A 16,508-nucleotide genomic window follows, 5' to 3' on the forward strand; every position below is an offset into this window, starting at 1 on the left:
TACTACTGCTGCTGTGAATAATAAAGTTTCTGTCTGATGTCTTCAGTGAGCATCCACCAAACTGTGACAAGCTAATCAGACAGCTTGCAAGTAGGGTAAAATCTCAGACCATTGATAATTCTGAGACCAATGAAATAAATTATTATACATCGAAAGGAGAGGTAAGGTACGGTGGCTATACAGATATCTCACAGAGGAGTGTTTCAGGCAGAGGGACAAGCCAGTGCCAAGGTCCTAAGATAGAATCAGACCTGGCATGTTACAGAAATAGCAAGGAAGCTGACATGGCTGAAACCACTGAAAGCAAACAGGAAGAAATGTCAGAGAGTCCACGAAAGGACCCTGAGTTTTACTGAGTGAACTAGGAGGTCTTACAGAATTTTTAACAAATAAGTGACATGCCGCTGCTGCTGCTAAGTCGCTTCAGTCGTGTCTGACTCTGTGCGACCCCAGCGACGGCAGCCCACCAGGCTCCCCCGTCCCTGGGATTCTCCAGGCAAGAACACTGGAGTGGGTTGCCATTTCCTTCTCCAATGCATGAAAGTGGAAAGTGAAAGGGAAATCGCTCAGTCGTGTCCAACTCTTAGCGACCCCATGGAATGACCTGATCTACAAATATATTATCTCCGTTGTTACATACACATAATCTCTCCTGGGTGTTTTGTTTCAACTTTGTGTTGGTACAGACAGAGCTCAGAGAAGCTAAGTACCCTGCCCAAGATCACATAATTAGCTAGGTCAAGGCAGCACTTGAACCCAGGACACCAATGTTCTTTCCATCCAAGCATGGCTGTCTCACTATATATATTGTTTTCCTGAAGAAAAAAGATTTTCAAAACCATACTGCTCATTATTTAGGCAAAAAGATCCCTTAAATTCTCCAATTCTATATCCAAGGCAACCTTCTGATGGTCAGTGTAATCACTAGCAATGATTAAATACATATTAATAAATTTTCTATCATTTTAAGCTAATTCAAGAAAATAAACACTAAAGCAGAGTAGGAGCTCCAAAAAAACAGTCAATATAATGGCAAGCATAAAATATTTCATATTCTCCTGAAACACCAGTCCAGTCCAAGAGATTTTACCATAGGGACATCATTTTTTACAAAGATAGGCGACATATACACAAAGATATCCTTTACAACATTAACACTGGAAAACACACTCTTGAAAAGATTCTAACTGTTCACTAAAGAGGAATGGGCCCTATATTAGAATATATTGATTCCATGGAATCTCACTCAACCATTAACATAACAGAAAATACATAAAATGCTTTAAAAAATAAAAGATGGAAGCTACACAATAATTTCAATTACATTAAACTTTGACTTAGAAGACTTTTTAAGAAAAAATTTAAAACAAACAGCTGTCTTAGGACAACAATTATATTTTTTCTAATTTCCCACACTGGCTATTTTAAAGAAAGCATTCATTAACTTAATTAACTGTTATTTCTTAAACACCAAGGATGTGCTAGGTAATAGCTAGGTATTAGAAACAGTCTTGGGGTTGTGCAGAATTTATCAAGTGCTAGCTTTTGTGTCAAAATTGTACTCACATAGAATTTTAAACAAGGTACAAAAAAATGAATCCTATCCACTATATGCTTATAAGATGAGACTAAGTGGCAAGCCATGTTTAAAAGTTTATAAAGTGAATTATGTGAAATTCAAATATTTTTCATCAGTTCAGTTCAGTTCAGTCGCTCAGTCATGTCCAACTCTTTGCAACCCCATGAACTGCAGCACGCCAGGCCTCCCTGTCCATCACCAACTTCCGGAGTCCACACAAACCCATGTCCATTGAGTCGGTAATGCCATCCAACCTCATCTTCTGTCGTGCCCTTTTCCTCCTGCCCTCAATCTTTCCCAGCATCAGGGTCTTTTCCAATGAGTCAGCTCTTCGCATCAGGTGGCCAAAGTACTGGAGTTTCAGCTTCAACATCAGTCCTACCAATGAACACCCAGGACTGATTTCCTTTAGGATGGACTGGTTGGATCTCCTTGCAGTCCAAGGGACTCTCAAGAGTCTTCTCCAACACTACAGTTCAAAAGCATCAATTCTTCAGCACTCAGCTGTCTTCCCAGTCCAACCTTCACATCCATACATGACCACTGGAAAACCATAGCCTTGACTAGATGGACCTTTGTTGACAAAGTAATGTCTCTGCTTTTTTAATATGCTGTCTAGGTTGGTCGTAACTTTCCTTCCAAAGAGTAAGCACCTTTTAATTTCATGGCTGCCATCACCATCTGCAGTGATTTTGGAACCCAGAAAAATAAAGTCAGCCACTGTTTCCACTGTTTCCCCATCTATTTCCCATGAAGTGATGGGACCAGATGCCATGATCTTAGTTTTCTGAATGCTGAGCTTTAAGCCAATTTTTTCACTCTCCCCTTTCACTTTCATGAAGAGGCTCTTTAGTTCTTTCTATTTTTCATAGAAATATTAAAAATGAATAATGCATTTCAGTAAATCTACTGAGTCATCACATAATCATACCTGCAACCCTACACAATAAAAATAAGAAACAGCAGAAAATTGTTTCCAAGTGTCCTGACTACCTACATTCCCCCAGTGAAACTGGGTTTAAGAAATAAACTTTCAGTTAATCCAGTTGAGATTTATTTACAACTGAAGTAGTCAAGTGCTAATCAGATCAGTTTTTTACCCGAATCAGCTGCAGAAACTCATACTCGATGATAAGCTGCAGAAAGAGGGTGCTGGAGCAGGGGGACAGAAACAGACAAATTTGAAAGACTTTTTACAAGGGTCAAAGTTAGTTTCTTTGTACAACTCTGTTTCTACTTTCCATAAAATTTTCCACAATCTTCACAAGCTAGAGTTAAAATGGTCTCAGAAACAAGTAAAAACAGAAAACTTTTCTTTATGGGCATATTCCAATTCAGGCAGAGAATCAAATTACTTTCTAAAACAAGACACTGGAAATGACGACAGTGAGGGGTTCTAACAGTAACACTTCAGTTTTCTCTCCAAAAGGTAAAATTACTTCTATCTCAAGACACAGAGAACAAGACTTAATGACTCCTACTTTCTCTTTAGTTTTGATCCAATAGAGTGGAAGTTAGGGTAACAGAGGACGTAAGGTCCTTAACATCCTTTACTGGAGTTGGTACCCATTCCTTTCTCTAGGGGATCTTCCCAACCCAGAGATCGAACCTGGGTCTCCTGCACTGCAGGCAGATTCTTTACCATCTGAGCCACCAGGTAAGCCCTAAAGACCTTTGCCATTTCCAAAGTCCCCAGGGAGACATTCTCTGAGAAAAGGAGCCACTGTCCCACGTCACCAAGAGAGTGTGTGCATGTATATACAAACGCGTACATAAACACACATGCACTAATAAAAACTCCACACCTTACAGATCTGTCCTCCTGCTCTATAATTCTCTCCTCCCAACATCAAAAATCCTTATGACTGAGTATATTTATGCCATGGTCTTAACAGAAACTTACTTAACTCTCAGATGGAAAATGCATCAATAATAAATTTGCAGTTTACTATCTTTACTTATGTGCCCAAAACTACTTATGATGATGTTTAACTCTGTGTGTGCTGGAGGATGGGAGTGGGAGGAGGTGTGGAGACGGTTGTGACTGATGAAAGAAACCTGACCGCTCACCCATCAGACAATCTACTTGTTGGGCACTGGCCTGTTGGTGGCAGGGTGAGAATGCTGCACATACAAACACGTTCCTCCCCGCCTTGGCCCCTCACCTCATTCCAGCTTTCCTCCATGACATGATATTTTGTGTTCTTTTCCTGAACAGAATGGGGATGAATCCAAGATTTGAAATGACACCTCTAAAGTCTAAGGCAAGGAAAAAAGGTAACAAACTCTAGTCCTGCTTGCAGCCACAGTAAAATGCAAGTAATTCCCCACTTTTTACATGACTGAAGAATAATAGCATACATATATCTCATTCCCTTTTATCGAGATAGCCACTCCTTTACCAGAACAGGAAATAACATATGCATCTATCACTGACTCAATTACTAAGACAGGGAAGATGGGGGAGAAAGGGTGCTGGAATCTTTGATCATCATTCCCAAATTCTGGGGTGGCATGTGTTCAAAGGACAGGAAAAAAAAAAAGTGAGTTGACAAACATAAGTTTGTAGGCCTGGTAAATTCTTTCTTTGTGTTTTAACCTCAGTTCAGTTCAGTTCAGGTCAATTGCTCAGTTGTGTCCAATTCTTTTCCACCCCATGGACTGCAGCACACCAGGCTTCCCTGGTCCATCACCAACTCCCAGAGCTTACTCAAACTCATGTCCATTGAATCGGTGATGCCATCCAACTATCTCATCCTCGATCGTCCCCTTCTCCTCTTGCCTTCAATTTTCCCAGCATCAGGATCTTTTCAAATGAGTAAGTTCTTCACATCAGATGGCCAAAGTACTGGAATTTCAGCTTCAGCATCAGTCCTTCCAATGAATATTCAGGACTGATTTCCTTTAGGATTGACTGGATGGATCTCCTTGCTGTCCAAGGGACTCTCAAGCGTCTTCTCTAGCACCACAGTTCGAAAGAATCAATTCTTTGGCGCTCAGCTTTCTTTATGGTCCAACTCTCAACATCCGTAAATGACTACTGGAAAAACCATAGCTTTGACTAGACAGACTTTTGTCGGCAAAGTGGTATCTCTGTTCTTTAATATGCTGTCTAGGTTTATCATAGGTTTTCTTCCAAGGAGCAAGTGTCTTTTAATTTCACAGCTGCAGTCACCATCTGCAGTGATTTTGGAGCCAAAAAAAAATAAAGTCTCTCACTGTTTCCATTGTTTCCCCATCTATTTGCCATGAAGGGACCGGATGCCATGATCTTCGTTTTCTGAATGCAGAGTTTTAAGCCAACTTTTTCACTCTTCTCTTTCACTTTCATCAAGAGGCTCTTTACTTTTTCTTCATCTTCTGCCATAAGGGTGGTCTCATCTGCGTATCTGAGGTTATTGATATTTCTCCTAGCAATCTTGATTCCAGCTTGTGCTTCATCCAGCCCAGCGCTTCTCATGATGTACTCTGCATGTAAGTTAAATAAGCAAGGGGACAACATACAGCCTTAATGTACTCCTTTCCTGATTTGGAACCAGTCTGTTTTTCCATGTCCAGTTCTAACTGTTGCTTCTTGACCTGCATACACATGTCTCAGGGGCAGGTAAGATCTGGTATTCCCATCTCTTGAAGAATTTTCCACAGTCTGTTGTGATCCACACAGTCAAAGGCTTTGGCATTGTCAATAAAGCAGAAGTAGATGTTTTTCTGGAACTCTCTTGTTATTTCGATGATCCAACGGATGTTGGCAATTTCATCTCTGGTTCCTCTGCCTTTTCTAAATTCAATTTGAACATCTGCAAGTTCACAGTTCATGTATTCTTGAAGCCTGGCTTGGAGAATTTTGAGCATAACTTTGCTAGCATGTGAGATGAGTGCAATTGTGCAGTAGTTTGAACATTCTTTGGCATTGCCTTTCTTTGGGATTGGAATGAAAACTGACCTTTTCCAGTCCTGTGGCCACTGCTGAGTTCTTCAAATTGGCTGGCATACTGAGCGCAGCGCTTTCACAACATCATCTTTTAGGATTTGAAATAGCTCAACTGGAATTCCATCACCTACACTAGCTTTGTTCCTAGTGATGCTTCCTAAGGCCCACTTGACTTCACATTTCAGGATGTCTGGCTCTGGCTCTAGGTGAGTTATCACACCATTGTGGTTATCTGGGTCATGAAGATCTTTTTTGTATAGTTCTTCTGTGTATTCTTGCCACCTCTTCTTAATATCTTCTGCTTCTGTTAGGTTCACACCATTTCTTTCCTTTATTGTGCCCATCTTTGCATGAAATGTCCCCTTGGTATCTCTAATTTTCTTGAAGAGATCTCTGGTCTTTTCCTTTCTACTGTTTTCCTCTATTTCTTTGCATTGACCACGGAGGAAGGCGTTCTTATCTCTCCTTGCTATTCTTTGGAACTCTGCATTCAAATGGGTATATCTTTCTTTTTCTCCTTTGCCTTTAGCTTCTCTTCTTCTCTCAGCTATTTGTAAGGCCTCCTTAGACAACCATTTGTAAGGCTTCCTCAGACACTAAAAAGAGATACTTCATTCATGTCAAAGGGCAAAGGAGAAGCCCCAGCAAGATGGAAGGAGGGGCAAAATCATGTTTAGAATCAAACCCATGCCTGCCAGAGATGCTCGGAGGGCTCAAACAAAACCTTGTCCTCACCAGAAGACCCCACAGAGACTGAGCCAGACCTGCTTTTGACTGTTTGAGTCTCTCCTGCAGAGGTACAGGTCAGCAGTGGCCTGCTGCAGGGGCAGGATCTCTGGGTGTAGCAGACCTGGGTATGGTGAAACCCTTTTGGAGGAGGTTGCCATTAACCCCACCACAGAGCTGGCAGAACTTACACAGGACTGGGGAAACAGGCTCTTAGAGGGCACAAACAAAACCTTATGCACACCAGGACCCAGGAGAAAGGAGCAGTAAGCCCACAAGAGACCAACCCAGACTTGCCTGTGAGTGTTTTAACCTACTGTGAGTTCACTCATAGAGTCACTGGACTGGCTGTGCTAATGTATAAAAAATGAATAGAAAATAATGATTTATAATTATAGTTATGGACCACAGAATCTAAACTACATAAGAAAGGAAGTAAAGACACTAAAGACACTTCATTAACAGTGAAGAGGTCAACAGGGTGGGGGTAACTTGCATGAGCAAGTCAGAGGGATGGCAGGGGAAAGGGTGGGAGGGATGAGTCTTAGTGCAGGAGATGCCTGAAATCAAGTTTAGAAAATGATACATTAGTGGTAAAAAGAACACCTAGATGACCACAGTCTGAGACAGGGTGCAGGAAAAGACCAACAGAAACAGAAATGAGGTGGGTCAAGGAATGCAGAAGGTATTATTTCACTCAGAGAGTGCCAAAACACGATGACACAAATGAGCAGCAGTACAGAAAATACAAAAAAAAAAAAAAAGGACACAGAGAACTATCTTGGATATTATTCTCAAAAGGAAATGATAACACTGTCTTACTCTTTGAGATGTTTCTGCTGCTGCAGCTGCCAAGGCAGCAGCTTTGGCTTTCTCAGCTTCATCGTACGTGGGAAGAGAGGTAGCAACACTGTAAGGAGGCGGCACAGGATAAAACTCACTGTAAACTTCTGTATCTGAAGGAAAGGGTTTTAAAAAAGATAACCATTAAAACAAACTAATGACATTTTTATAGCCATAATACAATTTAACAAGTTACAGAATGCCAGAGGATGATCACTGCTATTTGTAGTCCTACATTATAAGCTGTATAACATATAAATTATTACTACATCATATTCTTAGAGTCCTGTATTTATTGAGAAAGGACTGATAAATACCATCCAGAGACTGATACACAAAACAAGAGCATCAAGAAGAAGACTCTGAAAATGAGTGCAACACAAAAGAGGTAAGAAACTCACTGTGAACATGCTCTGTGTGCCCACTTGCTGTGCTCAGAGAATTTATCTGTCCATAATCTCACAGTCAAAAAAAGTAAAAACAGCAGGAATGATAGTTAAAAAAAAAACACACATACACTGAAATAGCACTAGCCACCTCCTATACCACTTCTAAATACATTAACCTCAGCAACTCTGAGGTTCAGAAAAGTTAGGTGATTTGCCCAGGATCACACAATCAAGAAGTGGCAGAACCCAGAAATTTCCAGACTCCAAAAACTTTGTTCCACTAATACATGACGTTAATTTTCTACATGGGTCAATTTTAGCAACTCCTAAGCAAACTCAGTATTTCTCTTTGCTAAAAGATTAATGCTTTTTAACTCTTTTTCACTCTTATCCCTTCTCCCATTTTCCCTGCATCTACCTATCTCCTTAGGTTTTCTTTTTTTGGAAGAGTTTGTCCTTTTCCAATTTTTAAGCTATTTTTGAAATATGATCTCCAGAAGTATACTACAACAAACTATTTTTTTTAAGCTGCAACATTTATTGCCAACTTTCGTGTAATCATACACATAGGTCAATCAGTCGACTAAGATGTGCTAGAATTCCTGACATAAATAATAGGCAGATTCTAAAAGTAGTACATACCATAGTGTTTAACACTACTTCTGTGATTTCCTCCATTATAATGATAGCATTTTCACATTTTCTATATTGCTTATAATTTTACCTATCTTTATCAGACTTTCTTGCATTTTCAACATGAAAACACACTACACTCCAGCAAAATTTTTCCTATTGTGTTTTAATGTCTGTAGGTTTTAAAAATAAGTATTTTTAATGCTATCAATAAGAGCTAAGGGTCTGAAATTAGGCAATTTTTAACTTAATAACAGGAAGTGGTGAGCAGCAGCATAATACTGAATGTTATCCAACAAAAGGCACAAGAGTCACAAATTCTTAGAAGAGACTTATTATTAGGATGTAAAAACACTGCACACAGTCAAGTAAATAGATTTCTTTAGTTCTGAGGACTAAAGTGGAAGTAAAACTTCAGTAAAAACAATGATTATCAAGTTTAAAGCAATAACATTAAAATTATAAACTTTTAAAACTGAAACAATGGTGGCTTCCCTGGTGGTCTAGTGGTTAAGAATCCACCTTGCACTGCAGAGGACACAAGTTCAATCCCTGGTCCAGAAAGATCTGACATGCCTTGGGCCAACTAAGCCTGTGTACCACAACTACTGAAGCCCAAGCACCCTAGAGCCTGCTCTGCAACAAGAGGCGACACAACAATGAGAAGCCCATACACCACACTGAAGAGTAGCTCCTGCTCACTGCAACTAGAGAAAACCCCCACGCAGCAATGAAGATTCAGCACAGTCAAAAATAAGATAAATAAATATTTATTTAAAAACCTGGAACACTGGCATATATTATCCAAGGTAATGAGATCCTTCACCTTAAAACTAGATATGTAACATTGTAAAGCAATTATTCTCTAATTTAAAAATATATATAATGTAAGTTTTTAAAAGGTTTTAACATCCATGATAGAAAAAATACCTCTGCCAATAACAGGTAAAAGTTGGGAAGAAGCATCTTTAATTTTCACTTGTCAATTTTACTTCCTTTTATTCTCCCCTTTAAGGCAGAGGTTGGTTCTCAACCACAGAATGTTAAGTCCGGGGAGTTCCAACCCTAGCCCTCCTTCTTGGAAGTTGTGTACCCTCAAGCACATCACTTAAGTCTTATTAAGTTCTACTTTCTCATCTATGAAGCTGACCCAGCAATGCTATTACTTGCTATTATGGGATAAAATAGAACAGTATTCAAGAGGACTCTGTAAAAAGTGAAGCATTATATACATATGTCACCTTTTATAACTGATATTGCTCAGATCTATAAAAAGTCATAAAGTGAGCTACTGAAGAACATAATCTCCACAGAAAACAGGCACTGTCCATACCTAAAATATAACATTGACCAAAAAGCTAAAGAAAAATAGTATAATAGCTTTCATTAAGCAGAGACCCAAAATTCTAGAATTACTCAGTTTTTACTCTCAATTAGTCAGGGATGGCCTTTTAGCACAGGTGAAAAAATTTAAAAGACCAGGAATCACAAAAGAGATGGTGAGAATAACTGAACATCTAGGTAACAGGCTTCACTTGTTTCACAGTTGAAATTCACCTAACCTTTAAAAATATCATGCTACTTTATCAAAACTACTATACATCATAGAAAAATGAGAAGCTTCTCAATTCATGTTGCTTTCATAAAATTTTGCTTTCAACTTTGCTTTCCAAAAGTCTGCTTTTTCCATACCAAAAAGACAGCACATAAAGTTACAGATCACATGCAAAAAGCTGCAAAAACACTAAAATATTAATGAGTTCAAATCTAGGAAACACTGGAACATGATGACAAAAAGTCCAAGCATATAGGGATGGATTAGCTTCAAGAAGAAATATGTTAATAAAATTAATAAAATATTTCATGACAACAAAAACTGAAGGAGAAAACCACATGATTTTATAATAAGATACCAAAAGGCTGACTCCCCAGTTTCTGGCCTGCTGGAGCCATTTACTGAACTAGGGAAGACTGTCAAAGCAGCAGGCCTGGTGGCCAAGAGGCTGAGGCTGCATACAGCTGTGGTGGTTTAAACAACAGTCTCCTCTTTGAAACACTTCCCATGAAGAGGCGGAGACTAATTCTTCAGTAATCCTGAAGAGAGACTAAACTGACGGACTCACTTCTAACAACCTGCACTGTGACTTTTGAGGCAATGTAACCCGTTCCATCTGGCTTTCTCTCAGAACGCTTGTTCTTAGAAGCCAGCCTGCATTCAGAGAGGAGCCCAGACCACAAGACGAGGCCACCAATAGCTGTTCTGGCCAACAGCCTCAGCTGAGGCCCCAGTTGAAGCCTGCCTCAACCAGTAAATGTGTGAATAAGGAAGCCTGCAATTGCCTCCGTCAGACAACAATCACAGGAGACTCTAGCAGAGAACTTCATCATGGAGCCAAGTTCACCCTCCAAATTCTGAGAATTGATAATAATGATTGTTATTTTACTCCATCAGGTTTGAGGTAGTCTGTTAACAAATAGTAGCTACAACAGAGGGGCATTTAGCAAAGGGACTTTCACTCTTAGCATCTTCCATCACAGAATGATTAACTTAGCATTACTGGGAAAATATAAATTGTGGCCAGAGAAACAGATGAGGGTATTCTTGAGAATGACCTGAAAGTATGAGATAAACAGTAACAAGTGGGAATCACTGTCTTATATTCAAGAAATATTACCATGTGCAGGGGGGAAACATTATGTACACCCTTCACCTCCATTCACATACGCTAACCACATTCCCACTCACATTCATCATGAATAATACCTGGTTTTATGACTATACAAGTAAACACACACAGGTATGGGTATGTTAATACATGCATGTCCGTTGGCATTATATGTGTGCATGAATCTATAGGTATGTATATTTCTTCCAAAAGTTATATAGGTTAGTCCACTGGAAATGGATTCTAGCAAGCATAAGAAAGCCTGACAAGCTACATTTTTAAATTAATTTTTAAAACAGTGAGACACATAAGGCACAGAGTAAATTATTTTATAAACTACCTTTAGGAAAATTTGTTTTAAAAAATCATAAAACTAGAGAAGCCTATTAACAGACTTGATAATTATACAAAACCATACTGGTTAAAAAAAAAAATGAGTTATTAAAAACATTACTAGTAGTTCCATACTAAGAGCAACAATACCTGAAGTTGTAGGTACTTCCACGGTAATACTACTGTAAGGGGGAGGAGAAGAGTCAGTCTCACGTCCAGATGCTGAAGGAGCAGCCTGCACGGTGTGTGGTGTTGGGTTTGAAGTAGATGGCTGCTCTACAGCAGATGATTCTGAATTATCCTCTTCATTGTGAAGCTGAGAGAACAAAGGAAAACGAAAACATTAATGTGAAGCACACTTTTTTTTATTTTTAAAGATTATTTCAGGCAAAGAATCGTTTTTCTTTTTTAGCTAAAAACAAGCTAAAGTAGCATTTAAAAAGATGAATAAAATTTCTGAGAGACATAATCAGTCATTAAGTTTAGAATTTTTATAATTTATAATATGAATAAAGGTCAAATTTTTAGGAATTTATAGGAAAAAAGATAATGATAACAAACAGATTCAAGTTCGCTCAATCCGTATTAATCACTGTATAGAGCAAAGAAAAGTAAAACTCCTAATACAACCACAACACCATATCTATTATACTAGTATCTTATATAAAATGAATTAATGAAATATAATAACAATTTATAAACATTCTAAAAATGTGGAATACTCTGAGGCTTTCCTAAGCACCAAAAGAATTACTTATAAAGCAAAATAAGTCACAGTGCATATAAAACTTTGAAAAATGTTCTTCATTACAACCAATTTACACTAGATAATATACTGAGATCTTTATGGTTTAACTCATTTAATCCTCACAACAAACAAGAGACTGTTAAGACTATTATCCCCATTTGACAGGCTAAAAGAAAAAAGGAAAAAAAAAAACCAAACCAACCAAACCAAAACAACCCTGGACATGAAGACTTAGAGTAATTTGCCAAACATCACAATAGGTAGGAAGGCTAAACCATGAACCAAATCCAAGCCATGTGGCTGCACATCTCCTACTTTATAGTAAAAAAGAAAAAAAAAAAAAAAAAAAAAAAAAAGCTTGTCAAGAGAATAAATCTACATGCTGTGATATAATGCATTTTTAATTTCAGAACATGAAAATTATTACTCCACTTTCTATAAGCTTTACTAAACTTACTTTTTCTGTACCTTAGTGACTCCACATGTAAATTCTAATGAAACCAAAATCCTCACAGAACTGTAAAATAATATTTGAAAATCAACTAGCATAATGCCAAACACACAAAAGGCATTTAGCAAATACTAGTTCTACTCTTCTTATTTAATATACTTTATTTTATAAACTCAAAACCAGAAATTATGCAGTGCTTCAGTCTAATAAGTAGTCACTAAAGAATTTTTTAAAATATGTGAAGTAAAACAGGAGGTCAATTTACTTCATTGCTGTTTGGATGTGTCTTGCGGTAAGAGATTACACTAGCAAAACACTTTTTTAAGTTCATAAATGTATTATAATTTTTAACAAATCAACCTAAAATCATCTCAAGAAGACAACTTTTTTCATAACACTGTGGAAAAACGTTGCCTGTCATTCCAGCAAATAATGAAGGTTGCCCACCATCAAACTACCAACACCGCCAACCATATTCCACTGTACCCTGAGAGGAACTCAGGATAGTGAAAGAGAGGATACAGGCCCTAGGTAGTTAAGAAGCACATGTGAAGAATAATTTCAATAAGCCCAGACTTTAACATCTTCTGCACAAAGGGCTTCCCAGGTGGCACAGTGCTAAAGAATCCACCTGCCAATGCAGGAGACACAGGAGGGACTGGTTCGATCCCTGGGTCAGGAAGATCCCCTGGAGGAAGAAATAGCAACCCACTCCAGTATTCTTGCCTGGAAAATCTCATGGACAGAAGAGCCTGGCAGACTACAGTCCATGCAATCACAAAGAATCAGCCATAAATGAGCAACTGAGCACATGTGCACACACAGAAAAGAACAAAAATCATTCGTTTCAGACATCTGTTTTTTGTGATTACCAGTATTCTTCTCATGTTCTACTACTCCCCTGGCCTTCCCCCAGAAAAAAACTCCTACGAATCCTGGCTTCTCCCTAACCTCTTCAGAACAGTTCCTCAGACCTACCTGAGAGGTTGTCTCCTGGGCTACAGTCCTCAGTAAGGTCCCCAAATAAAACATAACTTGCAATTTTTAGGTTATGTGTTTTTCTTCAGTCGACAGCATCAAAATTTATGAAAAAAAATTCACTCACAGAAAGTGAATTCAAATAAGCACAAAGTCAACTCTGTATGAGCTTTTACATTTATTTACCTGCAGGGCTTTTCTAAGTAGGCACTAAATGAGCAACCTCTTGACTAGCAACACTCTGCTCTCGGGTCATAAAGCATATTCTGTTTCCCATTACAAGGCACTCAGGAGAGCTCCCGATGCATTCATTCACCTTTGACCACCTTTTTAAGAGCAAAAATGTCAGATGAACAAGTCAAATCAAACAAAGTACAGATATATACTTAGAAATAGCCTATATTTAGTAATTTAGCCTATATGAGTATATTTAGTATATGTAGAAATTAGTGTTACTAAACAAACAATTGGAGAAGGCATTGGCAACCCACTCCAGTACTTTCGCCTGGAAAATCTCATGGATGGAGGAACCTGGAAGGCTGCAGTCCATGGGCTCACTAAGAGTCAGACATTACTGAGCGACTTCACTTTCACTTTTCACTTTCATGCATCAGAGAAGGCAATGGCAACACACTCCAGTGTTCTTGCCTGGAGAATCCCAGGGACGGGGGAGCCTGGTGGGCTGCTGTCTATGGGGTCGCAAAGTCGGACACGACTGAAACGATTTAGCAGCAGCAAACAAATAATAGTGAAGGTGTCCAAAAAAAAAGGAAAACCATTTTTCCATATCTACTATTAATACTGCAAATGGAGATGAACTGTACTAAAAAGAAAACCCTATATGACAAACAGCTCTGCCCTAATTCCTCACAGAAAACACCCCTACCACATCGAATACACTCCCCAGAATGACCAACTCTCTTCTTCAACCTATCAAAACACATTCACATAACTACAATAAAAAGAATTACTACAGACATTTTTACGTATGATTTCAGAAATAAAGTTTTGGAACTTATACAACACACCAATTAATTTCAACCGCCCTACTAACACCTTCAGTTTCATTCTTACAAAATTATAGTATACAGTGAACAGTTGCTCTGTGTCAACAGTAAAACCCAGTAATTCAGTCAACAGTCTCTGTCCACTGCGGCACAGAACTTCCAACTCACTTTAAATGTAACACTGTAATTTTTTATATATCTTTGGTGTCTCTACAGATTAACCTATAATGTGATAAAACAAACTTATTTTTAAGGCAGGACAAGAAAAATTTTAGCATAAACATTTTTCTGCTGTTTTGAGTCACCATCCCTTCCCTTTTCGTGTGCATTGTGCATTCACTATTGACTAGACTGGATCTCCTTAGAAGACACAGGAATGCCTGCTCACCCCCAAAGAAGCAATTTCCATCTGGTAACTCCTCAGGAGGTAACACTGCTTTCTCGGTCCTGAAAGGAGTCACAGTGATCCCACTACTTACCTTGTTGGACCATGTAAAGTATCAATATGTTGTTTAGTCACTAAGTCATGTCCGACTCTTTCAAGATCCCATGGACTGTTGCCTGCCAGGCTCCTCTGTCCATGCGATTTTCCAGACAAGAATACCAGAGTGGGCTGCCATTTCTTCCTCTTCCAGGGTATGTTCCCAGCCCAGTTACTTTGACGTCTAACTTTTTGTCTCAAAAACTTACACATTTGTGCTTTTACTTTTAACAGCAATCAGAACTTTCTGAAAGACTGTCTCCTGAGTTACAATCCTCAGACTGGCTCCAAGAAGAATCTCTACTCCTTTCTCAGATGGACTACTGTTTAATTTTTTCGACACCTGACTGCCTTTCCTCTAAATTCACACAAGGATTCAAATTAAATAATACGTTTATCAAATTAGACAATGACATTTGTAGAAATTTTTCCCTAATCATGCTGTTATGCTGTTCAATGGTTCCATTTTACATTCTGTATCAACTTCCTAAACAGCAGAAAAAGAGGCAAAGAGTGGAATGGGACCCATATATACACAGTAATGAACCAGGCTCTGTGTCCCATCCACACATCACCTCAAAAGTTATCCTCCTAGCTTGTCCTATTTATGGGCCTCCTGGAAAAAAAAAAATATGGGCAATAGCACATGAAAATTAAAGTATCTTTAACCCAGTGACCACAGTGATGAAAAGCTGTACAGGAAAACACAATTTTTTAGTCTGAAGATTATATCTGTAGCTAGTTATTATACATGTACATTAAGTATTTTTAATGATGAGAAAACTGTAAGCATTATGATTAGCTAGCTGGAGGTCTAGCCTTCCTGTGTATAAACTACTGTTTCTTTAATTGGAATTGGCATGCCTCCTATACATATTCCTTTATTCTATCTTAAGGTGATAAAACATTAAGATAATAACTGTAAAGTCTGCTTTTGAGAAGCCAGAGATCTCACTGAAAGTTTTCTAAACATACTAAGATAACAATTATGGATGTGCTATAAAATGTTGTTTAGTGAACTCTACCCAGTACCAGGGCCTGGTGGGTTAGTCAGCAGCATGGTCTTTTATTTTTTTTCTCTAGCACAGAAACTTAATCACAGGGAAGAACTGTAAGATTGAAGGGCAGGGGGGTAAGGGGTGACTTTTTTTTTTTTTTTTAATTTCTAATGAGCTAATACATTTTGTATACTGCCATATACTGACTACGTTTAGTACCAGAGGGCAAAAGCTGGAAAGAAGAGTTAGTAGTTGCAACGAGACAAACTTTAGCTCAATTTAAAATTTTTAAAACTTTTTAGTTAGTACCTTTTCATCTTTAGAATACTCGCTTTTCTGTGGGGCAACAAATCCTTTCAGGCAGATTTTGAATGACTGTCTGGCAAGACTGTTATATAACTAGGATGACCACACAGCTGTTTTCCCCAGGACACTTTATGCCTGTTGCGCCAGGGCCCCACTCATTTTAGACTTTTCTTCACTTCTTTCATTCTCAAAAAAAAAGAACGGTCAGTCAACCGACATCTAATGGGATTCTTGTCCTGCCTACAAAAATAGGAGATGATAAGGGTTTCTTCTAACCCTAAGGTAACAGGACTCTAGGAAAAAAACTCTGGTAATTTCTGTCAGTCAATGTTGCCTTATCCAACACCTGAGAAGCAAACAGATAAGGGTTACAATAAAATCAATCTGTAGCTGTAGAGTCAAGCTACTGAGTTTAGTCACCCAAGAAGAAAGTAAGCTG

General features: G+C 38.5%; 1 protein-coding gene across 3 annotated transcripts in view; it reads right to left on the bottom strand.

Moving 5' to 3' along the window:
- The window catches only part of NDFIP2 (Nedd4 family interacting protein 2), a 72,860-nt gene that overhangs the window by 22,159 nt on the left and 34,193 nt on the right, over positions 1 to 16,508 (bottom strand). For all 3 annotated transcript variants that reach the window (XM_006079227.4, XM_044927175.2, XR_003102687.3), the window contains exons 2-3: positions 11,251 to 11,416; positions 7,059 to 7,192 (exon numbers count right to left, since the gene is read on the bottom strand). In XM_006079227.4, coding sequence (XP_006079289.2) covers positions 7,059 to 7,192; positions 11,251 to 11,416 — 300 coding nt within the window. The remainder of the gene's footprint in view (positions 1 to 7,058; positions 7,193 to 11,250; positions 11,417 to 16,508) is intronic.

This window comes from Bubalus bubalis, chromosome 13 (assembly GCF_019923935.1).
Source record: "Bubalus bubalis isolate 160015118507 breed Murrah chromosome 13, NDDB_SH_1, whole genome shotgun sequence".
NCBI classification, from domain to species: Eukaryota; Metazoa; Chordata; class Mammalia; order Artiodactyla; family Bovidae; genus Bubalus; species Bubalus bubalis.